The 27,460-nt window shown below is 40.8% G+C and overlaps 1 protein-coding gene across 1 annotated transcript in view; it reads left to right on the top strand.

Annotated features, from left to right (window-relative positions):
• The first annotated feature begins 20,954 nt into the window (after positions 1 to 20,954).
• The window catches only part of CPS1 (carbamoyl-phosphate synthase 1), a 53,395-nt gene continuing 46,889 nt past the window's right edge, over positions 20,955 to 27,460 (top strand). The window contains exons 1-2 of the mRNA XM_018565452.1: positions 20,955 to 20,972; positions 23,755 to 23,865. Of these exons, the coding sequence (XP_018420954.1) occupies positions 20,955 to 20,972; positions 23,755 to 23,865 (129 nt within the window). The remainder of the gene's footprint in view (positions 20,973 to 23,754; positions 23,866 to 27,460) is intronic.

Here is a 27,460-nt window from a genome sequence, read left to right on the forward strand (position 1 = left end):
CCACGAAGAATTAAAGCAGTTCTGAAGACAAAAGGGGTCCAACCCAGTACTAGCAAGGTGTACCTAATAATAAAGTGGCCAGTGAGTGTATGTCCATTGTGATGTGTTGCTGTTAGTCATTATCATTTGCCAGTGTTTTATGTTGTTGACTTATTGCTGTCATGGTGTCTTACACTGATAAGTCATCACCGCTGCTCATTATTGTCTTTTCTTCCATCAGCATGTTCCTGTCGGCACATGTGCATGCAGCAGAGATTGATTGGCTTTTAGTGCTGCCCCTTCTACTCCCAGTGTGAGAGCTACTGTGCGACGGATGACACAAGGCTGATACCCGAACAGATGCAGGTATTTATGCTGCTTTATATTTAGTTTTTCCTGGTTCAGCCCTCCCCCTTCATCAGCATGCTAATTACATTTGTAAATAAAACCTTTCCATTTTCATTGCATACATTGGGTCTCTGTGCTTCTCTAGGCAAATCATGGCTAGTGGAAGGGGCCGGCTGGGTACTGTAGATCGCTTCCAGAAAACAACATCACCCTGTCTTAGTACTCCTCAAGAGCCTTAAGTCCAGGCACAAGCAGTGGGCTGGTTCTTCGGAAGAGGTACATAAATATTAACCCTTTCGCTGCCAAGCCCTCCGGAACATTTTTCAAATCAGCTGGCCAAGCCATTTTTGCATTTTTTTCCCATTGATTTGACTTTCAACTGCTGCGTTGCTAGCGTTTGTAAAAGACCCCCCAAACCATATATTTTCTGAAAGTGCAGGCCCGGTAGAATAAAAAGATGGTGATGCTAAATTTGTAGGCCGTGCAATAATTGTGCAAATGTTTCTCAAATTAATATTAAACCGATAAAAATACACAATTCAATTGTAAAAAACACACTAAAATCAGTATCAGCACACAAAAACAAATATTTTCTGACTTAAATCTAAAAGATAAAACTGTATTGAGTTAATAAATAACAAATATTTGCAAATTTGAAATTGCGCCTTTTTGCGAAAAGGTAAAAAAAATAAAGGTATGCAAAACTGTAAATAAGCGACTTACGTTAAATTGTTTTTACGCTGTGTTGGTGTTTTTGTTGTGATAAAATGATACAGGCGTATATTTATTGCAACACAAAGATCACAACGCATGGCAATGCATCACAAAGCTTTGCCATGCGCTGCCGCAGTTAATGTAATTTTTTTTAAAGAAAAAAAATCATGCATTGCGATGCGTTCTAACAATGCACTGCAGCGCATGTGCACAGCGTACACCTCAATATGTGTATGTTATGTGGGGGGAGGGAGGGGTTGTGCTTTTTTTTATTAGTTTTTTTTTTGTATAAATTTTTTTTATTTTTTTTACATTTTATTTACTGTTGGGGGGGGCTGTGGCGAAATATCTGGGGTCTAAACAGACCCCTGACATTTCCCTTTTGAAATAGAAAAAGAAATTGAGGACATAGAGTCCTCAATTTCTTTTTCTGCAGCCCTAGCACTCAATGAATGAGAAGCCTCAGTACAGAGGCTTCTCATTCATTCATAAACTAATGATAGTAAAAATATCTTACTATCATTAGTTTCTGAATGGGGAGGGGGCTCTGTAGTGAGTGCTAGTCCCCATTCATAAATTCTTGCATGAACAGGAAGTGATGTAAATCACAGCCTGTTCATTCATAACTGGGGACACATAGTACTATGTGTCCCCAGTTATTTACAAACACCGGAATGATCAGACGATCACTCCGGTGTTTGCTCTGCACAGAGGGATCGTTAAATATCATTGATATTTAACGATCCCCCGCTCGGCCACGCTACAGAGCCGCTGTCATCCAAAAACTGACAGGATGACAGCGGCTCAGATCAGAACACCGCTCGCCCATCCTGAATTACGGCCAGCCAACTGATATCCCAGGCATTTTATAATGGATGGGAAGCTTTCATAAGCACTACCCTCACACCGACTGAAATTACTCAGATTATGACCCTTTCACTATACAAAATGGTATCTGAAGTCCTGTATATCACATACATCCGGAAATCTTGAGATTGCTTAGGTAATGGGTTGTTTTCTGATAATGTTCTTTTACTGAGTTAGCATTCATCAGGAGCTCAGGGGGTGGGGGCGATCAGCATTACAACTGAACACAGCTTTACATGGTCCGAGGTAACCCAGCGGGGTTTTTTTCGTTTAATTATTTTGAGGAAAATCCAATAAATCTAATAAACTATTTTTAAAAAAAAAGGAACTCAAGGAATGTACAAAGTTAACCCCTGCACTGCAAGGGTTAACTACTCTTTTTTTTTTTCTAGGGGCCCAAATGCAAAAAATATACTCACCTGATCCTTGATCTCGCCTGGCTCCTAGACTGATCCCCAGAGCCTCTTCCCCAGGCTCCACTGGTCTAAGCGCTGCTGACGTTATGTCTGATGCAGTCTATTCATGCCGAGGGGCATACTACAGCTGGAGCGGAGGGGGGAGAGCGAGTTGAGCACTCAACGAGGATCAGGTGAGCATATCTTCTTTATTGCAGCCCCTAAGGTCTCGTTCACACCTAGGCGTATTGCATATGCGCGTCTGTCGCGCGACCGCGATTCGCGGTAAAAAAGTTGCGCGACCGTCTCGCGTTTCCGAAGGCTACTTGGCTGTATCCCAATGGAAACGCGCAACAAAGCGGCCCAAAGAAGTACCTGTACCTTTTCAGGCGTGGGCCGTTTTGTAGCGCGTTAGGGACGGGCGGAAATACGCCAAGGTGGGAACGAGACCATTGAATACAATGGGATTTATATTTTTGAGTGCTTTGTAGAGCGTTCGTCGAGCGTAGAATGCGCTACAAGACGTTTAGGTGTGAACGAGGGCTAAAGAAAAATAAGCAATTAACCTTTGCAGTTTGGAGGTGGCCTCACTGCAATGGTTAACTTTTTGCACACCTGAAGTTCCTTAAAATTCTCCACATGAAAAGCAAACAGTTCTATTGTCTGGCCACAAGAGGTCAGTGTTGCTGGTAGTAGGACTGGTTGGAATGGTTTTTCTTCTCCAGTATACTGTTCATCTGTGCTGAATAGGTAGAGATGAATAACTGGTGCACACACGTACTGCTTTATAGACAGAAATGTGTCAATCTTCTAATATTTTCTGAATTGTAAATATGCGCATGTGGAAACACAGGGCACCTAAGGCCTCTTCCACACGGGCTGTCCAATCGGGTCCCCCTGTCAGCTTTTCAGGCAGATCAGATTGGATGCCCAATGTAAGTCTATGTGCAGCCGTGTGTAAATGGACAGGCATCTGTTTACACGCGTCCTACCCCCGAATCCGGCCAGGTCTGGAAAAACAAAACTAATTAGACAATTAGGTCACTTCCTTTTTCCTGTCAGAGCATTTCCTTCGTTTTTTTGGGACTCGGACATGCTTGCTTTGTTGTCAGGCATGGTGATTGGCTGTACCTACAAAGAGGAAGTCCCTGGATGATGACACAATCAGTTCTGTGGGGGGTTTTTTCTGGATGCGTTCCGGTGCGTTTTGATGTGTTTCGGTGCGATCAGACGAATCTAAAATAGGACGAGCAGTATTTTTTCTGACTTCATCTGAACGGACTGCAATGGTGTTAAATACAGCACAAGAAAGCCCATAGGAAAGCATTGTGATGTATTTTGGCTGAAGCAGTCAAAATAAACGGACTGCATTACAACTGCCTACTGTAAGCCTACTCATGTCTTCTGGATCAAGGTTTCATTGCCCCAGTTCTTGTGGCAAAACGGTTTCAAGGGTTTGGACTCCAACTTGGTCACTATTCCCATACCCATAGGGAGCATTTGATCAGTCTTCCATCTCAAAGTTCTGAATGTTTTTATTTGAATACGGAAATTCCAAATCCACCATATCTGTCATTGCCCCTCTTCAATAGAGAGACTTTCTGACTTCTGTGGATATCAAAGATGCTTTTTTACATGTCTTCATCTTTCCAGCACATCAGCAATTCCTATGGTTTGCTGTAGGACACATGAATGTCTTCATCTCGGGTGTTTACCAAGGTGCCAGCCCTGCTGCACCCCTGTGGCATTCCTGTTGTTTAATTAAGCTCCTGTTTAGGAGACAGTCATGAGCTCTGCCAGACAACATGTCTTTGACTGTCCACACGTTGCAGCAGTTCGGGTGGATCCTGAGCATTCAGAAACTGATGCTGGAGCTAACTCATTGTTTGGAGTATTTGCATCTAGTCCTGGATATAGTTCAGTCCGGAGGGTGTTTCTTCCCCTTTAGACTCTCTAGTCTTAAATTCGAGCTCTCTATTTCTGGAGTTGCCTGATTTTCTAGTATTGCATGCAAGTTCTAGGTCTGCTTGCAGAACTAATTTGAGGCAGCTCCAATGGCCTATTTTCACTCTGACTGCAATGCAACATTCTGTGGTCATGGGACAAGTCAATCTAGTCTCTGGACAGATCAATTCGTTTGCCACTGAAGACCAGGTTGTACCTGACTTAGTGGCTCAGGAATCTTCCTCTGGCACTGGAGGAGTCCTTTTCCCATCTTTGGGAGGATCCTTACAACAGATGCCAGCCTGTCAGGTTGGGGAGGAGTCCTAGGCACCCTGTAAATGCAGGGAACATGGTCATGGTTAAAGGAGTCTGATTTCAGATCAGCATCCTGGAGCTTCAGACGATATGGCTGTCTCTGCAGGATTGGAATATCTTGCTGAAAGGTCACCTACTCTGGATTCATTCGGACAAGGCGACAGCCACAACCATCAGGGAGAAACCAGAAGTCTCTCTGCTGTAAGTTAGGTAGATCGGATCCTGTCCTGGCCAAAACTTAAAAATCCACCCTCGTCAACTGTGTACATTCCACGCATGAACTGTCTGCAGGAAGATTTCCTCTACCGTCAGCACCTGGACCTGGGAGAATGGTTCCAGGACTTGTGTAGCCAATGGGGGAGCTGAATGTGGACCTCCAGGTACAATGACAAACTGAACAGGTTTGTCTCCAGATGCAGATATTCTCTAGTGGAAGTATTGGATGCTCTGGTGACTCTGGGATCAGTGCATCCCGATCTGTCTTTTCTCCCCTGAAATGTTTTTTTGTATGCTTCACAGAACAAGATGGTGGGCATTCCAGTGGTCTCTTTTGCTCTAGAATGGCCCAGGCTCTGCTGAATCATCAGTATTTTCTGTTTTAGGGACTAAGTTGCCATCATTTTATACTATTGCTGGGTTTACCAGTATGGTTATTACAGCCCAGGCTCTGAGGGACAGGGCATCTCTTAATCTGTGTTACTGACTATGCTAAAAGCTAAGAAGGTTACTGCCCGCAAGGCCTGTCATCAAACGTGGAAGGAATACTTAATTTGATGCGAGTCTCGGGGTTTCAATCCTAGGAGTTTCTCTTTGGGACTAATTCTTCACTTCCTGCAGTTGGCTTTGGACCAGTGTTTTGGCTCTCAGCACTATTAAGGGTTATGTTTCTACCCTTGATTAAAAGAAAAATTCCCTCCTTTTGTCTGAATGTAGTTTCAGAAAATCAATTCATCAGCTTGACTCAAAAATACTGATTGGAAGAAATTTATCAAAACTGGAGAAAACAGAATCTGGAGCAGTTGTCCATAGTAACCAACCAGCTTGTTCTCTTTCATTTTCAATGCTTAAATGAAACTGATTGGTTGCCATGGACAACTTCTCCGGGTTTTGTCTGCTCCAGTTTTGATAAATTTCCCTTATTCTATTTTTCTCAGTTTCCATTTATCCTGTAGGCAGTATTATAACACAAACAGTCTAAAAATTCCTGTGTCCCTGAATGAATGAACTAGAAATGGATTTTACGGCGAGTACAAAAAAAAATCCAATTTTCCTTATTTCCTCTTTTTCTAGACCTTTTAAAAAAACAATTTGAATGAAAAATGTATCAAGTGTGCTTATATGTAAAGTTAGACTAGCAAGTCCTAAATCTTTTTCTCTAATACTAAATATTATCTTTTTTTTTTTTTTTTGCAGAATATTTTGCTGTGGCGGATGAAGATTTGTATTTCTCTGGCTAAAGAAAGTATTTTCTTTGTGCAGTGAAAGATGGACACTGACTTGGACACTGACTTGGTACACGCATATGATGAGGCTTGTTGGCCAATAATGTTGATATGGGAACGCATAAACCATGCATATACGTCTGATTCTCCTCCTACACACTGGGGGCTCCAAAAAGGGGACTTTGGCTTTCAATCCTGGTTTTTCTCCTCACACAATGAAAGATACACAGTGGTCTGGGACACTCAACGCTCTTATTGGAAAGTGAATTCTCCATTCGAAAGGTATCTATTTTTCATCGGGCCCCTCTTTATAGACAATTCAAGGAAAGGCTTACCTGTACCTCCTTTATTTACAGTGATAAATTCAGATAAAGATTTCTTAATGCCTGCCAATTGTAATAAAGTGTCAGCGAAAATGCTAGAAATTGTACAATACGTGGCTAAGCCATACATGCCAAATGTTTCAGATTCTAGCATATCACAGCAGTGATTAGACTTGCCATTGCCACTTTTAGGTTAATGTATTTCTTTTCACATGCCCAACAATTGTGGACATTCCAATTTTATTTATTTTTTTATATACTTTTTTTTGTTGTGTAGATAAGGTTGTAGATGACTCCAGGATCTGTATGCCATTGTGCCTAGGTATACAGCTTTGTGCTAAAATAATATTTTATGTAGCTCAAAGAATACTGAAATACGGGTTTGGGGTTGGGACTCCTAAAAAAATCTGTCTCAATGCCATTATGAACACACACTATTTATATATAGATATATATCCCTTTAAACTGCCCCTAAAACGTACTACCTCCTATCAACATATGTTAGCCAAACATTTATGCATTTAGAACAATTTTGTGGAGTTTTTTCATACTCATTTTAGTCTCTTATGGTGAAGGACGTTTTTACCCTAATGGAGGAAGACATTTCAGACACATTTTTACATGATTACATATCACAGCTACACATGCCCTAGGTCTGCTGCAGCATTCTGTCTATCTCTGTTCTCTGATAGGAGTGAGGTTTAGGTATTTATAATGCACTTTTATGTGATCACTGTCTAGTAACCGTCCTCACCACTCGCCAAATGTATTGGTTCCAGTTTCTTCATAATGATGTCTACAGCTGTGGTGGATAAATGCACAAAAGTGTTCACTTGGCAATTTATTTTGCACATATCCACCTATTCACATATAACATTGGTGAAAATGGGCTCAGCAACAGCGCTGGAAATAAAATGTTTTGTCTTGCTAGAAACCCTCTTTCTGCTTTGAAGAGGAGAAGAAGAAGCTGCATAAAACATTGAACTATGTTTGCTCTGGAATTTTAGATATTTACATTTGTTTTTAAGGGAGTTTTTTTTCTTCTATAAAATGCACCTACATATTTAATATGGGCCAATTTATGTTGTGTATTGGTTACATTTAAATGGTTGGGTTCAAGGTTACCACCAGCAGACAGCCTGTGTGTCCCTATGGAAATGTCAGATTATAAAGCACGAGAACTGTGGCTCAGAGCAACAGTGATTATCACCATTCAGAGGCATGCTTCTTTGTGCTTGTATTGAGGTACACTGCTGCTTTGGCATGTACTGCAACCTGTGTTTTCCATGCAGGTATGCACAGTAACGCATATAAAAACATTAAGTGACCAACCGAGGTTTGGCTATTTCTCGTTCAAAGACTCTTAAGCTGCCCATACACCTGAAGATTATCGTACGATAATCGCGGGTGATCCCGCGATCATATGCTAATCGTAAAGGTTGATGGGCAGCGTGCGACCGCATTTACTGTACGGCCGTACGATTTTCGTATAACGAGCACGCTAGAAAACCCGCCGAGAATCGCACGGGGGCCATACTGCCTCCTACTAAGCCAGGAACACTTGGACAATGAGCTAAGTTTGTCTTGTTTAAGGATTACATTAGTGTTTTGGCATCCTGGCCCTACCTAATGATCCCCATTAATGGGCAAAACGTGATGATATATATTGTCAATGAATCCATGTATTTATGTATAATACTGTATGTGCATTTGTGCCAAACCAGAATCTATGCCAAAAAAGAACTGGAAACATTTAAAAAAAACTTTTATAGTATTATTACATGAAATATACTATCTTTATGATGCAGTTTTACTTGTAATAGACTATTTTTGTTTTGCAAAATTAAATATGTAATGAATGCTGAATTCTAGGCAGATGTAAATCCACGCTTTATTTCAGCTATGCATTCAATTTTTTATTTTTTTTATTTAAGGTCAGTGAATAGAAGCACCTAAATGTGTCTTTATAGTCTTTCTGTTTCTCCTTGCACAGTTAAGCTGGCCATACACCTTCCAATTTTTCTGCAGATTTTCTGTGGTCAGATGGAAAAGGTGCAACAGATTCCTTCATCTACACTTAACTGTGTGGATGGAGTAATCTCCCACTGGGCAATCTGTTGCACTTTTTCCATCTGACCACAGAAAATCTGCAGATAATTGTAAGGTGTGTGGGCACCTTAAGACTAGGGAGAGGAAGAGACAGCAGTGCAATGCAATCAGTCTACTGTATTGTACTCATCTGTCGGAGTAAACGCGCCGCGAACGAGCACGTATAGGCGATCGGCGGGCTATGGACCCGCTGATCGCCTATATGTGTAACACCCGGTAACGGGTGTGTGCACTGATCGTGTCTTTTCTGCCCGTGCGTGCCCGCTAGGGGGCGCGTGCGAGCAGAAAAAAATTGCCGTCTGGAGACGGCAACCCGCAGATGCAGCAGTGCCGTCCGTCCGTCCGTCCGTTTTTCTACTACGGGCGGACGGCAAGAGGTTAATAGAACAGAAAATCCTTTATCAGATAAAACAGGCCACATATATATATATTAAATGTGTGTGTATATAACTTCTATACTGAGCATACATGTTAATGTTTACATTTGTACTTGCTCACACATTACCTCTTGTATGTGCTTGCAGGGAGTCTGTGTTAACATTTTCAGGTTTCTATTTCTTGCAATACATCAAACCACACTGCACGTACCTCATCTGTACGGATGGGTGCTTGGCTAAACAGAGAAAAAAAGCCGGCACTCCGGCTGCGCTTCTAAGATGGTTGTTTACTGATGATCCATATCAGAAAAACATGGGACTTCAGTAAACAGTTCTCTATGAAGTTCAGTTGGAATGCCGGCTTTATTTCTCTGTTGTAGGTTTTTATTTGGAACTGTGACCCCATTGAGCAAATTTTCCTTCATTTCTGGCCTTGTGACACCTGTACACATTGCCGGGTAGGCACAGTTGCCTTTGGAATGGGAAAACAGCAATGGTAATAAAAAATATTTATAATAAAAATGCTATTCCTTACTCACTCTGCTTACATAAAACCTGACAGAGGATGTAACCCTTCAGACAGAGTCCTATTTATGTAGAAATTTATTTTTATCACACTTTTAAATGATTAGATCAGATTTTATAAGCTGCTTACGCAGAAACCTAGAGGGTTTACACACATTTCCTCAAAATTGTATACAAAGTATGAAACATAATCTGCTACAATTTATGTTATCTAATATGCTTTGTTTATTTTCTTATACTTTTTGTTGTTGAAATAAAGTTGGTAATGTAAGACCTCAATCTTGTCATAATAAAGATATTGAAGGGAATTTATCAAAACTGGAGCAGACAAAATTTGAAGCAGCTGTGCCTGGCAACCAATCAGCTTCTCTTTTTCATTTTCAAACCTTAACTGAACAAACTGAAGAGAGAAGCTGATTGGTTGCCATGCACATCTGCTCCAGATTTTGTCAGCTCCAGTTTTGATTATTTCCCCCCATTGTGTATAAACAATGGGTGTCTCTCTAGCTAAACTGATACTTGGGGCCTGGTTATAAAGTACAACAAGGAAATGGGTGGATCGGTTGTCATTACTAAATATCATCTGTTTTTTCCCGGTTAATGAAGTGATTAATAAAACTATGGGGTCTATTCACAAAGCTGCCGAGGGCAGCCGAGTGAATGACCGATCAGAAGTGAAGTGAGCCGAACACCGTTCGGCTATTCACACTAAATTGTTCTGGAGTAACATCTGTGATCCGAACACTATTCTGGGTGTAAAGATCATTTCTTTCTTTACGAGCATAGGAAATAAGTATTATGGCCACTAGATGGAGCCGGGAAGCATTGGAAATACGTATTATGGCCACTAGATGGAGCTGGGAAGCATTGGAAATACGTATTATGGCCACTAGATGGAGCCGGGAAGCATAGGAAATACGTATTATGGCCACTAGATGGAGCTGGGAAGCATTGGAAATACGTATTATGGCCACTAGATGGAGCTGGGAAGCATTGGAAATACGTATTATGGCCACTAGATGGAGCCGGGAAGCATAGGAAATACGTATTATGGCCACTGTACTCGCCCAAATGCTCCGATGCCTGGCCCGATATTTGAGCTTCCGGTATCAGGAAGTCGGGCAGCGAGTCATTACACGGTGCCCGGCTTCCTGATTGGCTCGGGAAACCGACTCCATGCTCCCTCATCACCTGTTGATGAGGAAGCATGGAGCTGACTTCCTGGCCAATCAGGAAACCGAGTGTCGTGTAATGACGCGTTGCCCGGTTTCCTGATTGGCCAGCTTCTCGACCAATCAGGAAGCCAGGCAACGAGTCATTACACGGTGCCCAACTTCCTGATTGGCCAGAAAGCTGGCTCCATGCTTCCTCGTCACCTGGTGATGAGGGAGCCTGGAGACTGCTTCCCTGATAATCAGAAAGCCAGGTGGCGAGTCATTACAGGCCACCTGGCTTCCTTAATGGGACTTCCAGCTTAGGTATTCGGTATCGGCGAGTATCGAGAAAAAAATATCGGCACTTGTACTTGATACTGAATAACCGGTATCTGGGCATCCCTAGTTTAAATGCTGTAAACTGGTCATGGGACCTACAAGTGCCTGCATACAGTTCCACGTTATCTCCAGAGATGGCTGCAAACTCCAGGACCCGTGTTGCACTATTATAGAAATGCATTGCGCATGTCATGCTGTGGCCTGTCATATAACCCTCCTTTTTGGCTAGTAGGTGTGATGGGTGACTTCACTGGCCAATAGAGCAGTACTGGGGGGGTGAGCCAGAGCAAGACTATGTAAGCTCTGGCTGAAATTTGCATCATAGACACCACTGTTTTTAGGTCTTCCAGGCTGAGAAGGGGTTGCTTGTTGCAGTTAGCATAATGGACAGCAATGTTTTTGGAGCTCCCATGGCAGCTTTTAGCAGAAACTGGATATAGACATGCCCCTTACATGGACCATGAAGAATTAATACGCAAACAAAGTGTATTTATAAAAGCGTATTTCCACTTTTGCAGTTAAATTTGAGAAATTCCCTCTATAGTTTATATTTTTTTGTAGCAGCAGGCAACATGGATGATTCCTTGTTTTTCTGAGCACTTTCACAGTTATCTGTCCTAATAAAAAGATGTAGGACTGAAATCCAAGGACTGTTTCTCTCATTAACGTAATTAAAATTTGAATGCAGAAGTCAGGTTAATAAACATTGTTAGGATAGGCAGTGCCTATCCTAACAATATCTTAATGAAATAAGTCAGTACAGTAGAGATAGGGTCAACAAATCCCTCACAAATACTAACATTAAAAGAAGAAGCAAGTAGAAATGTTAACCCTTAATAAGCCAAGTAGAATCCTTACCCAAGTAAAAGCAATTTAAATTGAAGAACCATACAGTGTTCATGTCCGTGCAGAAACCTGGAATCAGCCGCACCAGCCTGAAGTGAATAGCCAAACAGCGTTCTGCTCACTTCACTTGGGTCGGTTAGTCACTCGGCTGCCTACAGCAGCTTAGGCCTTGTTCACACCAAATGCAGAGCAGATCCAGTCAGGTTTCTGCACACGCAGTGCAGTGGGTTGTGCCGCGTCGATGCATTTTTGATGGGTTCCGGGCCCTTTTTGGTTAAAAAAAAAAAAACAAAATTTTTAAAAAAGTTTAACATGGGCTTTCAGGCACTTGCATGCGTTTTTGATGCGTTCCAGAGCAGGTAAAATAGGGCTTGCCGCAGTTTTTTCACCTGCTCTGTATCTCAAGGCTGCGATGTGAACTGGAGCTCAAAATACCATAGGAATACATTGGACGCAGTTTTGATCCGTTCTGCACCTGCTCTGCTCTGGATCCGCTCCGCGCTTGGTGTGAACAAGCCCTTAGTGAATAGACCCCACAGTATTTCCAATATATCTGTAAAAAATAAGTCAAGGCAACTGGACTTGTTGTATTTTTCCTGAAGATGTTTCACTGGTCATCCAACCAGCTTTCTCAATTCAGAATGAATTGGTATTCATTCTGAATTGAGTGAAATTAATTGAATGACAGAATGGTCATTCTGAATTGAGAAAGCTCGTCGGATGTCCAGTGAAACGTCTTTAAGAAAAATACAGCAAGTCCAGTTGCCTTAACTTATTTTTTACAGATATACCATGACATGAATAAATGAGAACCTTCACAGACACAGTATTTCCGGGTATGGGTAGTATATGATCCACCCACCCTTTGTCCAGGTATGGGTAGTATGTGACCCACCCTTCGTTCCAGGTACGTGTAGTATGTGACCCACCCACCCTTCCTTCCATGTGGCAGCACTGATGCTTGCCATCACTCAACCATGCTGTCACATTATACAGCTTTCACACGGCTTCTTCTCTTTCCTTCCAGATCAGCAAGGTAGCAAAAGAAATATGAATATGTGAAGCTGGAAAAAGCCACAGTTACATGAACCAGTTGCTTTTCCTTGCATGGGCATAGCATGCAATTTACTCTCACTGCTGCAGAAAAAAACAAATCAGGATTTTTAAAAAATCATACTGAAACACAGCCTACATGGACATCATTTCGTTTTTAACTGTCTCTGCATTCCTTTGGAAGAAAAATTGAGCATACAGCAGAGAAATTCAGCCTTATGAACAACATAAAGGGTCATTCTAGGATACATGACAACTTTGCCATGAGGACTCTGATGAACCTTATCACTGACTAGCTTTGAAATCTCTCAGTTGCTCTTACATCTGCTCACCCCCACCATGATAGAGTACACCTCCTGCTTCATCTGAGGGAATTTCTTTTTACATGGTGGTTGCACACTAATGTATAAATATCTAAAAAAGGAGACACAAACTGCCTTGAAGGCTGTGGCCATTGGGTAGAGTTTAGAAGTCATTTTAGAGAAATCCCAGAGAAATACTGTCTTAGATGATAAACAACTCAACTCCCTGATATCCAACCAAACCTGCAATATAGGTTTTGGGTGGACTGCTATTATAATGTCAGACAAGCAATTTAAAAGTGTAAATGTGCATCAATGTATTTATAAATGATGACTTTAAGGAATTAATTGAATAACAATTAATGCAAGAGTTAAAGGCATTTATGGGCACAGTGTTGCAATAAATTGAATGCATGCCTATCAGGTAACAAATCTGTAAGACCACAGAAAATGGACTATGACTTGGAAAACAGTAAGCATCCAATGGGAGCAGAGCAAGTCAGCATCCAAAAGCACATCATAGGTATCATAGTGCCAAGTGCTGGTAATGTTCCAGAGCGTAGATAACCAATTGCAGACCAGCATTTTTGTAGTTTAGGTTCCACCTTATTTTTGCTAACTTCAGCAAGTTATGTTACAAGGTTAGAACCAGACTTTTTAACTTTGGAAGTAGATCAGAGGATTCGGTGTCGCTACATTATGCAGAAGTTCAGGCTGTCAGATAATTTGACACACAGGATTTATACGGCACCAACAGTTTGCGCAGTGCTTTACAACTTAAAGGGGGGCATCACAGTTACATAATAATTAAAAACAAAAGGCTTCGAATGGTACTGCTCATGGGAGCTTACAATCTAAAGGGGATATACAGTTGAAACTCGAATAATTAGAATATCGTGCAAAGTTCATTTATTTCACTAATGCAACTTAAAAGGTGAAACTAATATATGAGATAGACTCATTACATGCAAAGCAAGATAATTCAAGCCGTGATTTGTCATAATTGTGATGATTATGGCTTACAGCTCATGAAAACCCCAAATCCACAACCTCAAAAAAGTAGATTATTGCATGCAATCAATAAAACAAGGATTGTACATAGAACAATATCGGACCTCTGAAAAGTACAAGCATGCATATGTACTCAGTACTTGGTTTGGGCCCCTTTTGCAGCTCTTACTGAAATTACTTTTGCACGATATTCTAATTATTCGAGTTTCACCTGTACTTATAAAGAGCTCACTCGTACAATTGAGAAACATTTGCTGAAACGGAGGACCACCCCGCTAAGTTGCATTGAATGCTGACAGCCGCCGCAAGCTCCGTTCAGTGGACAATTTTCCAACCTGCTCCTTTAATTAGCTGATCAAGGGATGCCGGGCAGGAGGGTGCCAACAGGGGCACCCACTGAGTGAATTTTGGCCTGTTCATCAAAAACCAGCTAACATTTGCAGTGTATAGCCTACTTAAGTTTAGCTTTGTAAACCATGTTACTCTACTTGTAGTCCATTGTTTACTTCCAGTTAGAAAAAAGTCCAGGGAATAAGCGCTCTACTAAGTGCTGGAAGGGGTTTTAATTGTAGGGCACGAGGTGGTAGACAAGAAGGTAAGGCGGTAGAGAAGCGCTAGCAACCTGGTGTGAATAAGTAGCAAAGTGATTAGGGATTGGATCAGCGTGTTGGCCAAAAATAAATGAATGGGCAGGTGAGTAAATTCAATGCGGATAATATACAGGTGTGTATACATAGACTTACCATAAAGTAAGTAATGTTGCGACATCAGCGACGAAGGTCCTTGGATCTCATGGGGTCGAGATCCTGGGCAGGGTGAGTAATGTATGTTGTGTTGGGTCAGTTTTGTTGATGGTGGTTTCGTTTGAGGTAATTAGGGGATGTTATGTGTTAATCACGATCCAGTGGTGTCACTGCTGTGTTCGAAGTTACTAAGCAGGGCAGATGGACCCGCAGGGTGTAGTAACTTTGAACACAGCAGTGATTAACACATAACATCACATGATCGTGATTAACACATAACATCCCCCAATTACCTCAAACGAAACCACCATCAACAAAACCGACCCAACACAACATACATTACTACCCCCTTACCTTCTTGTTATCATTGTTTACTTCCTCCTGCACCATGATGTTAAGTCTCTTCCTTTGTATTGACCCGGGGCTGGGATGTAAACATGGAAATTATGGGAGTATCATCTGCATTGCTATGTGACAGAGGTGTGTATATCACAGCCTGGCTGAACAGAATTGAATATTGGAAAGTAACTCAGTAAACATATATGCTCTCTAGGTGGTGTTCAGCCATATACCTAGAATTTAACTTTAAGTTGGCCTGCCTTTGGCTTGACAGAATCACTTTAATTCAACCATGAGCAAATTATCTATATACACCGATCAGCCATAACATTATAACCCCCTGCCTAATATTGAGTCGGCACCCCTTTTGCAGCCAAAATAGCCCTGACCCATTGAGGCATGGACTCCCCTAGACCTCTGAAGTTATGCTGTTGTTTCTGGCACCAGGATCTGCACCGTCAGTGGCAGATCCTGTAAATTGCGAGGTGGGGCCTCCATGGATTGGACTTGTTTTTCCAGCACATCCCACAGATGCTCATTGGATTGAGATCTGGAGGATTTGGAGGTCTAGTCAACACCTCAAACTCGTTGTTGTGTTCCTCAGACAATTGTTGAACCATTTTGCAGTGTGGCAGGGTGCATTATTCTGCTGAAAGTGGCCGCTGCCATCAGGAAATACGGTTTTCATTGAAGGGGTGTCAGCAACAATGTTTGTACTTGTCAACGTAAAATTAACATGAATGGCAGGATCCAAGGTTTGCCAGCAGAACATTACCGAAACAGAACACTGCCTCCACCGCCTTGCCTTCTTCCCATAGTGCATCCTGGTGCCATCTCTTCCTCAGGTAGAGCACATGCACCTGACCTTCCCCATGATGTAATGATTCATTAGACCAGGCCACCTTCCTCCATTGCTCCATGGTCCATTTGTATTGATCACATGCCTATGTAAATGCTTTTGGTGGTGGACACGGGTCAGCATAGCTATCCCGATCGGTTTGTGGCTACACAGCCCCGTACACAACAAACTGCAATGCACTGTGTGTTCAGACACCTTTCTATCAGAACCGGCATTCACTTTTTAAGCAATTTGAGCTACAGTAGCCCTATCATTGGTTCAAACTACACACGCCAGGCTTCACTCCCCATGTGTATGAATGAGCTTTGGCCACCCATGACCCTGTCACCGGTTCACCATTTTTCCTTCCTTGGACCACGATTGGTAGGTTCTGACCACTGCAGACCAGGAACATCCCACGAAAGCTGCAGTTTTGGAGTTGCTCTGACTCACAATTTGGCCCTTGTCAAAGTCGCTCAAATTTTTATGCTTGGCCATTTTTTCTGTTCCCAACACATCAACTTCTGCCTAATATATCCCTCATATCCCATCAATGTTATTCACTTCGCCTGTCAGTGGTCATAATGTTATGGCTGATCGGTGTATAAACTATATAATATGTGAACTTCAAATAAACTATAATGGGGGGAATTTATCAAAAATGGAGCAGACAGAATCTGGAGCAGTTGGCCATGGCAACCAATCAGCTTCTATGTTCAGTTTGTTCAGTTAACATTTGAAAAAAAAAGATAGAAGCTGATTGGTTGCCATGCACAGCAGCTCCAGATTTCCTCTGCTCCAGTTTCGGTAAATCCCCCTCAATGTATGTTTCAATCTGTTCACAATCACCCAATACAGTTGGCAGCTGTATAGAAAGTTGTTCATGGTGGCAGTGTCAACCTAATTTCAGCTGCTGTCATGTGATATGAGGGTCATGGCTGAGCATTGTTGATCCAAATGGGTGGCTTCCATGTCATTTCCAATAACACTATCATTATCAGGCTGTCCCTGAGAATCAATACTATTTAGTCACATTGTTTTTTAATAAAGTCAGAAAAGTACATTTCAGGCATTTTTTTTACAGCAAAGAGTAAAATTATTTGTCCGTGAGTTGACTCTGCAGGACCTACATTACTCCACAAACCTGTTGTTGTGTCTGTCCTTTATTTCATGTCTTGTTTCCCACACTCCATTTCATTTAGTTCAATATGTTCAGTAGCAGACTTCAGTCAATGTGTTATTTATAGTTCTAGCTGACACTCAGTCTGGAAGGCACCTCAAGCATGATGACCCTAACTCGGGGGAACCTCAGCACTCCCGCTGTTGTAGAACTACAAGTCTCACGAGGCATTGCAAGACTCAACCACAGGCATGACTGCTAGAGTATAAGTTATGTTATGTTAAAGACATGGAAACCTCCTATTTTAATTTGGATGTAGTAACGCTCAGCACTCCACGGCTGGAGTGCTGAGGTTGCCCTTCTCTGCCTGGTCAAGTATAATTACATCCTATGTTCTAAATACACCTGCACAAGTTATACTATGCACGGGAACATTTGATGCCATGGAGCACCTGTTATTGACCAGCAAACAAGCTATAGTCGTGATCGCCCATTACACTTGGCAGCTATTAGGAAACCATTTCACGATGGCAGTGTCAAACACATTCCAGGGACTGCCATCTTATATGAAGGTCACGGCTGAGCGTTACTACATCCAAATTAAAATAGGAGGTTTCCATGTCTTTTCTATTACCTCTATGATAAAGAGTTTGTAGTAAAATGTCCCTGAAAATCAATACTATGTAGTCACATTCATTTGTGATATGTTCAGAGTAATCACTTTCATGCTTTGTTCATAGAGTAAAATTATTGCTACATGAGTTAGTTCTGCAGCTCCTATTGCTGCACGAAATGCTTCACAAACATCTTATTTTATTTCTTACCCCAATTCTGTATTTTGCTTTCATTCCACAGGGACTGATGCTGTTCCATATGTTCAGGAGCAGACTTTAGTGTTTAAAGGAGTTTTAAAGGAGCATATACTATCCTGTTATAATATCAGCATTGTAATAGGAATACATGCTATATTTTTTTTATTATGCAATCAAAGATTACTTCAACAAAATCCCTTTTAGGCACTGAGTCTTGCCTTCCTCTGCCCAACACTTTCAACAATTCCAAGAACTCCAGTGTGCTTTGCATCTCTTTCCCTGCTACTTGGTGTGATGCAATCTCAATTACTCAAGACTTTGTATTCCATCATGCATTGATTCTAGCAAGTAATGATAATGTTACATTGTACAAAAGTTGAGTTGTAGTTCAGAAGCCTCTAGTAGTCATGTACGCTGTGGAAAAATTGGGTTCAGTTTGGTTCGGTTCGGATATTTCGGGATTCGGATACGAAATTCAATTCAGTTCGGGTTTTGGATTCGGACGAAATCAGAATTTTTGTTAGTTTCGGATGAGTTTACGAATATTCGTTGCGAATTCCACAGAAAACCATATACAGATATTAATACTAAAGCTGAAGCTCCTAGACCCGAATGGCATTCAGGATTCAAATTTCTGAATACCATTCGAGAGCTCCAGGCAGCAATACAGGCCTGGGAGTCATATATTTAAGCTGAGGCTTCCAGACCCGAATAGCATTCGGGAGCTCTCGAATGCTATTCGGAAATTCGGACTCCATTCGGGTCTTGGACCATCAGTTTTAGTATTATGTATATATAATTTCCTATAATACGAACAAATATTCATAGCGGCAACATTGTGCCTCATATATACATGAAAACTAAACCTGAGGCTCCCAGACCCGAATGGCATTCGGGAGCTCCCGAATGCTATTAGAAAATTCGGATTCAGACCCATTCGGATGCATTAAACTGGAAAACACATCTGATTGGCCAGAAAAGTCATGTCCGATTCACTTTTGCTGTAAAATGAAATTCGGATGGGATCCGAAATTTGGAAACGGACTCAGATGCATTCAGATGCATTGGGATTTGGAAATTCGGATGTGTCCGAATTCCGAGAAAATTTCCATAAATTTTGAATCGCAACAAAACGAATTGCACATGTCTAGTAGTCTCTAGCATGCCCACCATCTCCTGTAATGTGTTTTAAAGCCCATATCCAGGCAAACAAAAAAGTACCCTTGCAGTGGGGCTACCCCTGCACTGCAAGGATTAAGTGCATGTTTATGTCTAGGGGCTGGAGTAAAACAGATGTACTTACATGATCCTGGCTCCTCCGAGCTGCTAGACTAGTGCCCGCAGCTTCTTCCCACTGGGGCTCTGGTGGTCTAAGGACCTCTTATGTCATCACATCTAATGTAGGTTCCTTAGATGTGAGATCGCTGAGGGACATTCCTTTCCACCTGCTGGAGCTGAGGGGGAGAAGAGGAGAGTACAGACTGTCAGGGGAGTGGGGTTTAGGTAAGTAAAACTGCTTTACTCCAGCCCCTAGGCAAAAATGAACAGTACACCCTTGCAGTTTGGGTTAGCCCCACTGCAAGGGTACTTTTTCGTTTGCCCAGAATTGGTCTGTAAGTCTCCAAGCACCCCTGTTTCATGCCTGCAGTCTCTGATAGTCTCCTATAGTATCTCTAAAGTATCTGACAGTCTTTTGACAGTCTTATCTTGCATACTAAATATTACATGCGTCCCTTTGAAGCTGTCAAGGGCCACGTTTATGGTTCCTCTACACATTGTAGGCTGATAGTCACTATACACAGTCACTTATACAAGCCTGAAAAAAGTTATGCCAGTACAGTATATTACATTATTCAACTGCAACCTAATAATGTATCTGGAGAGAACTAAAATTCTGCAATTTGTTTTTCAGGTTAAATTTTTCCATAGCTGTCATGTGAGGTGATGAGCCTTGTGATCTGCAATCTCAAACTAGATTGCAAAATGTGCTTATTTCCAAATTCCTCACTCACTTATAATCCCTTTTATGAAGCTTTACTATGGATCGCCTCCAAATCGAAACCCTTCCCTCCTGCCCCATTCGCTACACACCCACCATCCCTGCCAGTAGAAAGTCAGAATTATAGAGGGTACAAAATGTACGTGTCAGGGCTCTGCATACACATTATAGGGGAAAAGAGAGAATAACAGACATGTATACAAAACATACTGTTCAAATATATGCATTTAAAGTTGATTGGTTAAACAACTCTGTCTCACATGTACACACGTGATATAAGTTTATCCCTATCTCACCCTTAACATGGCGAAAAATATTGATTTAAAAGTGACTGCAAACTGTCTGTACCCTTGAATGCCTTTGTATACATTGCATTTTGATCATCGGATCAGGTCATGTGTTTTTAGTGAAACAAAGCTCTTAAAATGTGCACATTATCCATCTGTCAAGTAGAGATAATTATTTTATGGCAGATATAATTGATAAATAAGGAAGTACTAATTCTTTATGTTTAACATTGTGGTGCTACCCTCTTCACCAGCACTGTGTTGTAGAATAGCTAAATGACAGCGGACAATTTCACACTTTACCACGCTTTTAACATTCTGTAATCTTAACTAGTGCAAAACACCAATCAGAGAAGCCATGTTGGGAGCCTGGTGCCAGCTACCCCTTCACTACTTATCATCACCCATGTGTGGACTGGCCATCTAGCAAATCAGGCAGGCGCCAAAAAAGCTTTCCGGGCTAAGTTGGTCTTTGGGTGTTTAGGTTCTCTACTGGGTATCTTAGCTTCAACAAGTACTCTTTATATTAAACAAGTTCTGGGCATTGTACAGATATTCCATACTTGATTAACAATAGTTTTCAGGCTTATATAAGGCACCCATTCATGTCATACTGGCCTAAAAATATTTGTGGACAAATGTTGGCTGATGATGTTTGCTTTTCAGGGCTTATTTTTTTTTGTTTCGTTCTCACCAACACCCATCTCTAGTGGAACAAGGACCAACTTAGGATGATATTAAAATTCAGTGCTATGGCATAACAACAGCTGGCAATGTCACAAGTTGTGAAGGTGACAGCTCTCAATAGTGTCCAAGTTGTGATGAAGCTAGCACCAGGGACGTCAGACCACATGTGCCTCAAATGAATGGGTCAGTGAGTACTAGGACATGGCAAGAACTGGATGGAAGGTGGCAAAGAGCACCTAGAAAGAGCTTGAAGTGTATCTAAATCTAAGAACAAAAATTTTATATATTACAGCTTTTATGTCCTTAGTTGTAATGATAGCATTAGCTTTTTTTCCCTAGCCATTCTACCAGTAACATGCCTCTAGTCCTAGGGTGACAACGGTTACACTGACTGTACATTAAGGAGAAGCAGTGTTGTAGAACAGGAAGTGTGTTAGGACTTCAGAACACCTCCTCCTCTCCTTATCTCCATGACATAGGGCCGGGTTGATAACACTGTTTAAAATAACATGGCACAGTGCACAGGAAGTTAGAGGCTTGCTGGATTTCTGGAACAGTCAACAGGTTTTTTTTGCACTTATCCAACAGATATAACAAAGTGCTTTCAATGGTATATTTAACAGACCAAAATTGAGCAAATTGCTGTTCATTGTTAGGGTTTACATACACTTTAAGTTAACAACAATTCAGCATTGATTCTGTGTCGTGCCCATGCAAGCTATTGACCTGGCCTGTTCCAGACTCTGTCTGATGTACTGGTGCTGTGCTGACCACTGCCGACATCGCTCCCTAGTGATTGGCATTCCCTGCTTCGCTCAGCATCCAGGTGCCAGTTACGCTGACAGCAGCAGTCAGCCAGCACTCATGCCACTCTTTCATCCTTGCACCCTCTGTCTCACTATCAGGGGGTGCCCAGACTAGAGCGGCAAGAGAGGCTGGCCTTGCCATCTCAGGCTCCCATCGAGGTACATGAGAGCTGTACTTAGGTGTACGTTTGATTTGCCGTGGCAGAGTTACTCACAATGGATGGGTCACAAGCAGCTCCCATACCAAAGGTTGCAAAGGTGCAAAGCACTACCTACTTGCCATGTTGAAAGTGTACAGCAAAATAAGGAATTCTAGAAGATCACGTCCAATCTTAGATCTTCTTCTGTATTTTTAAAATTTTCTACTTTGAAAAAAATATTTTATAGACACTTGAGTGCATGCAAGAGTAAGAAGTACTTTATATACTTTATATAGTTTTGTGAATGCAGCAGACTGCAAGTTATGGTCAAACAAAATCCTATAGCATTAAATAAGATAGTTCTCACGTGCTATATCCCAGGATAGTTTTTCAATTGTCAGTCAGTTACTGAGATTCTTTTAGACTTTTCCAGTTCACTTGCTTTTTTAGGCTTTTTTTTGTTATACTAACTAAAAAAGACGGCCACATAAATTCCACAAAATCCAGCATTACTAATCCCGAAGTGAGTGGCTGACCCCCAAATAAATAATACTATTCTTACTCTGCCCCAGGATATAGTTTGTCCATTCTTTTGTAGTCAGTTTTTGAGATCACCTTAGGCTTTCCTGGTTCACTTACTTACTACTGCCACACGTGTGTGTTTTTTTGTTCCTGACTGTGTAGCTCACACAGCCAGCCAGCTCAGCAATGTGGTCTCCTTCAGTTCCTGTGGAGGTCAGGTGGTTTTATGTTGGTCCCTAATTTTTATGTCACAAGCTTTGCTGCCTAGAAACACAGTGCACAGGCAAAGGTTGGTGGGCCACAGCCTGGTGGCAGCCTTTGATTGTTTTGTGACTTTCTAAGTTGCTGTACACAGTGAAAATTGACAAAATGACAGGTCTGGGGTTTCTGGGGAATGATCAGTGCAGAGATTAAGGCATGATATTGACAGAAATGACAGGCTGCATGACAGATAGGAAATATGGATATAGTCATTAATGACTGACCTGTACTAGGTTACTTCATTTGTGGGCCATACTCAGGGTCCACTGGATAATCCTGCAGCATGCCATACTAACTCTAAACATATATGGATAACCAGTAATATATCAGACAGTTTCACCATTTAGCTTGGAAACTTATATCTTTATTAAGAACATCAGTATAACCCAGCTGATGCTACTAGACGTGCATTGAGGGTGGAAATGTACAGTAAAGCAGAAGATAGCAAGCACCATCCATGACTACTAGTCCTCTTGTTTTAAATGTTAATATAGTAATTGCTCACACACTTTATAGAATGCAAATATGCCTCATGCCTCGTACTCTAACATTGTACAGGGGTTTTCAAAGTGTTGATTGATTTTTCTAAATTGAAAATCCATGTAAGTCACAAATAACTTTATGCATTTTGCAAAATATAACTTGGAACATTTAATAATCACTTTTGTAATGTTTATTTGGGTTTAAATATTTTCTGTGTTCTTTGATGCATGTACACTATCGAAACAAGGAAGGAACTCCTTAATTTATTTCATGTGTATGTTCAAAAGGCTGTTGCCGGACAGTGCAATAGGTTTTTTTTTCATCCTGTACTATTGATTAACTGCCATAGGCCAGTATAGCTTTACTGATGAAAGAAAACCAGAGGTCCTATTAAGTTGTCTGTTTGAACATCACTCCAAAAGATAATGTTTAATCTGTGTTGCAACCAAGTCACACAGTCACGTATAATATTGAGGTATAACCTCAGCGTAAAAGAGGGTGGTGATAAAGGCAAGGCGGAGTTTGGCTTAAATTTATTTAATGCCCACATAGGGGCTAATATTAGTAAATGTAACTTGGGCTGCAGTCTCTTTCTTACCAGCGGCTCTGAGGGAGAATAATCTCATATCACCTCTTGATCAGAAAGAGCTAAACAGCTCCTCAGGGCCCCAAAGATGACTCGGATTTTGTCTGTGTTTAAAACAGCCAAGGCAGGGGTTCTCAATGCAGCAGCCCATCGTTACCAGGGCTTTTCCAAAGCCGGGGTTCGGCTTATGAGTGTCAAGGTATCAACTTATGTTTTATTAAATTTATTTTATTTTTTCAGTTTATTATATACCTCTTTCAATCTATTTGCTTTGATTTTTACTGTGAATGTATTGATTGGCATGTTTAACCAATTTGACAACATGCCCAATATTTGTTGCAGCAATTGTGAATTGGTCTATCACTTATCTTTTTTACCCAGTATATTCAGTAGTATAGGAAAAGCTGATTGATGTGTTTATAGAGGAGTGCAGCCTTACTCATGAATAGTATAGAATGGCCATGGAAAGGCAGTTGTCTTACCCGGAGTAACTTGTCATTGGGACCGACTGTGATCTTCTGATTAGACCTATGGCTGTTAGTGACTCACAAGCAGTACACTATTTTTTCTTTGTTGTTTTAACCGAAAATTAAGGCATTGATTGATCACAAAGAGATTTTCCAACATCTCTCTTACAGTGATCTAAAACTTTCACTATGTACCAGTTTGCACTTGTCCCCTTTCTTGCAGTAAAATGCATATAAGTATGTAAGTGCATACTCCATTGAGGTGCACTTCAAGTAGAAATACCATACATTGCTTTGTGGCTACTTCATAGCAAAGTGTTGGAGCTTGATGCAGTTTTTTTAAAACAAAGTAGGTTATTTAGCATTTATTCTGTGCTTACATGCATTAATTAGTCTCATTGCAATAAATATTGAATGTTTGAAAACATACATATCATGCAGGTTTGTGCATTTTAACTTCAGGTGCGCCATGGAAAATGACTGTTATAAATGTTTCTCTGATGCTTTGCAGAATGTATATTATATGAATAAACGCATGGTTAGGATGTGTGTGCATGCATATTTTATGCATTATATAAGGTAAGAGAAATATTCAGAAAAGGGACTTTCCCTGGTGCACATGCATTTAAAATGCACATGCAAAACATTACTGCATAAAATAGAGGTGAAAGGGATTTCAAGTACCTCTGCATTTATCAAATTGAATTGGTAGCATTGCCAAACTTAGGTTACACTAAAATGGAAACTTGTTTGTTCATTAAAACAGTACAGAGATTAATTATGGTCCACCGAGTGCAGTAGCACATAGCATCCAGTTAGATTTAAGTTGCAGGTGACAGGATACTATGGGTTACATGCACAGCAATATTCATTGCAATACCTTCATGAAAATACACAGATTGAGCACACAACTAGGTAGACACTTAGGAGTTACTTTTATGGCAAATAAGCTGTTCCCATTCCAAGGAATTTGACCTTAGCTTAGTAAATGAGGTGGACATATTCAACCATCATCATGGCTGGCAAAACACTTATTTGTTTTGTGTTTCTTGTACATGATTGGGTACTCTTTGTAAAGTAAATTTCCACCCCATTCACTGAGCTATGTGAAAATTCCCTTGCAAAGTGAACAACCTATTTGCCTTTAGTAAATCAACCCCTAAGTATTTGTAAGGTATGCTTTTTTGGAAATTAATTGGAACAGAAGTTATTACATAGGGATAAAAGAGCAGTTATGTTTTGTAATATACAGTATGTAGCACAGGGGTGCCCATTAGGTAGATCGTGATCTACCAGTAGCTCTCAAAGCTGATGCTGGTAGATCATGAAGGGTGTGAGTGGTGGCCCCTTTATTCCATTTTGGTATATTTATTTAGCTGTGCTGTGAGTCTGCTGAGCAAAGCTCCCTGACACCTTTCTGGTGGGTACTGGTGGTTGAAGTACTATGTATTACATCAAAGAATATTCGTTTACACAGCCTGTTGCAAAATACAGCAAGGTGAGCCAGGAGAGAGAGCGGGAGAGACAGCCAGGGGAGAGAGACCGAGGAGAAACATCCAGGAAAGAGAGAGAGGAGAGACATCCAAGAGAGCCAGCCAGGAGAAAAGACGAGGAATGGCAGCCGAGAGAGAGAGGAAAGACAGCCAGGAGAGAGAGCAAGGAGAGACAGAAAGGAGAGAGAGAGCGAGGGTGTTTTTTTGTTAGTAGATCTCATGTAGCTCGTCATTTGAAAAAAAGATCTTAACACAAAAATTGTGGGCACCCCTGATGTAGCAGTAACCTCGATTTTTTTAAAGGCCTTGTATTTAGTGCATACAAGTGACAGATTACCCACTTGTCAATGTACCTTCTGTCTAGGTAGATAGTGCTGACATGGCAATTCTTAAAATAATGCTTCTTGATAAGTTATCTTTCACACTATTTACACATGCACACTGCTTATGTCTTTACTATGACATTCTAGCTATCACTTAGTACTGGGTGCATTGTAACCATCAAATATTGAACTATTGTATATATAACATCAATAGACAATCAGTATTCCTTAATGCATTTGAATCTCTTAAAACATTTTGATAAGTCAGATAATACAAGCTCATATGTTACATACATTTTTAAACTGATTCTTTGAATTATATAAAACATAACATATTCTACTGTGTGAGGCACCTGGTGAGTTCAACAAGTACAATGTCATTCGTCACCCAATGACTCCTGTTGAGGTCACAGTGAGATTTGTTCTTTGTAAATGGAGAGGTCAAGAACACATTACAGAAGAATATGTAGAGCCAGCAAACAAAACATAGACTACATGGGTAAAACGTTTCTTGATTTTACAAGATTTAAATCAGGAAATACTGTATATGTGTTGTAGTATATGCTGCCATCTATTTAATTACACCAAAGTACAGCAATTTGAAAAGACGTTTAAGGTCTGAATTGTTCTCCCTGAATTAAGGGTATTTAGAATCAGAGTGATTCTAAACAATGGGCCATAAAAAGTAAAATAATTTCAGACCTATGGCCTTTGGCGATTTCAATTTTGTTCTCTTGCAAAAATAGCTCATTGGTACCTGAATATCAATAACTGAGAGGAAAAATTTCTGTTAAGAAGCATAAAGCAAATTCTTCCCCAAGTTGGTACCTTTTGTCATGTAGGTTATATGCGGTCAGAATGATATATTTCTGGTTTATTGATTGTGTAGCTTTCTCGGAGTAAACCATTTTCTCCCAAAAAGGGATGTCTCCATTCTCATGATTTTTTTCTCAGTAATGACCTTCAGCTATGTGTCATAGAAGAATTGCATTACTGTAACCTATAAGTGCATATGAAAAGTGCAACATCACATCTCTCCCAGTAACGAAAAAATATTCAAGTACAAATACTGATATCAATAATAGCACTTTTTTGTGACTAGATGAAACTAATTTGAGTGAAACAACTCCACACATTATTGTATTTCCTCCACCTCCATATGTAATCCACCACCCCTTTAGGGTCCACATCCACCCTCAAATATGGACCCCTCACTATATGAGAGGGTCACATGTGCTTATAAGTATAAAGCCTCTCAAATACTCTGAAAAGTCATATGCACAATTTAATCATATATAATGCAAAACAAATTCATTAAAATAATATAAAATCACAGAAAACCACTAATGATAAAAATGCACACATCACTCTTGAATGCGCTTGTTCATCCACTATACTCGTCCCAACATATAGGTGCTCATACATGAAGTTTAAAAGTGTTGGCTTTAAAGAATTGCTAGATTGCAAACAGTGGTGGAGAAGTCATTATATACTGACTTCTTCACTATATA

This window comes from Nanorana parkeri, unplaced genomic scaffold (genome assembly GCF_000935625.1).
Source record: "Nanorana parkeri isolate BGI_ZX_2015 unplaced genomic scaffold, ASM93562v1 scaffold849, whole genome shotgun sequence".
Classification (NCBI taxonomy): Eukaryota; Metazoa; Chordata; class Amphibia; order Anura; family Dicroglossidae; genus Nanorana; species Nanorana parkeri.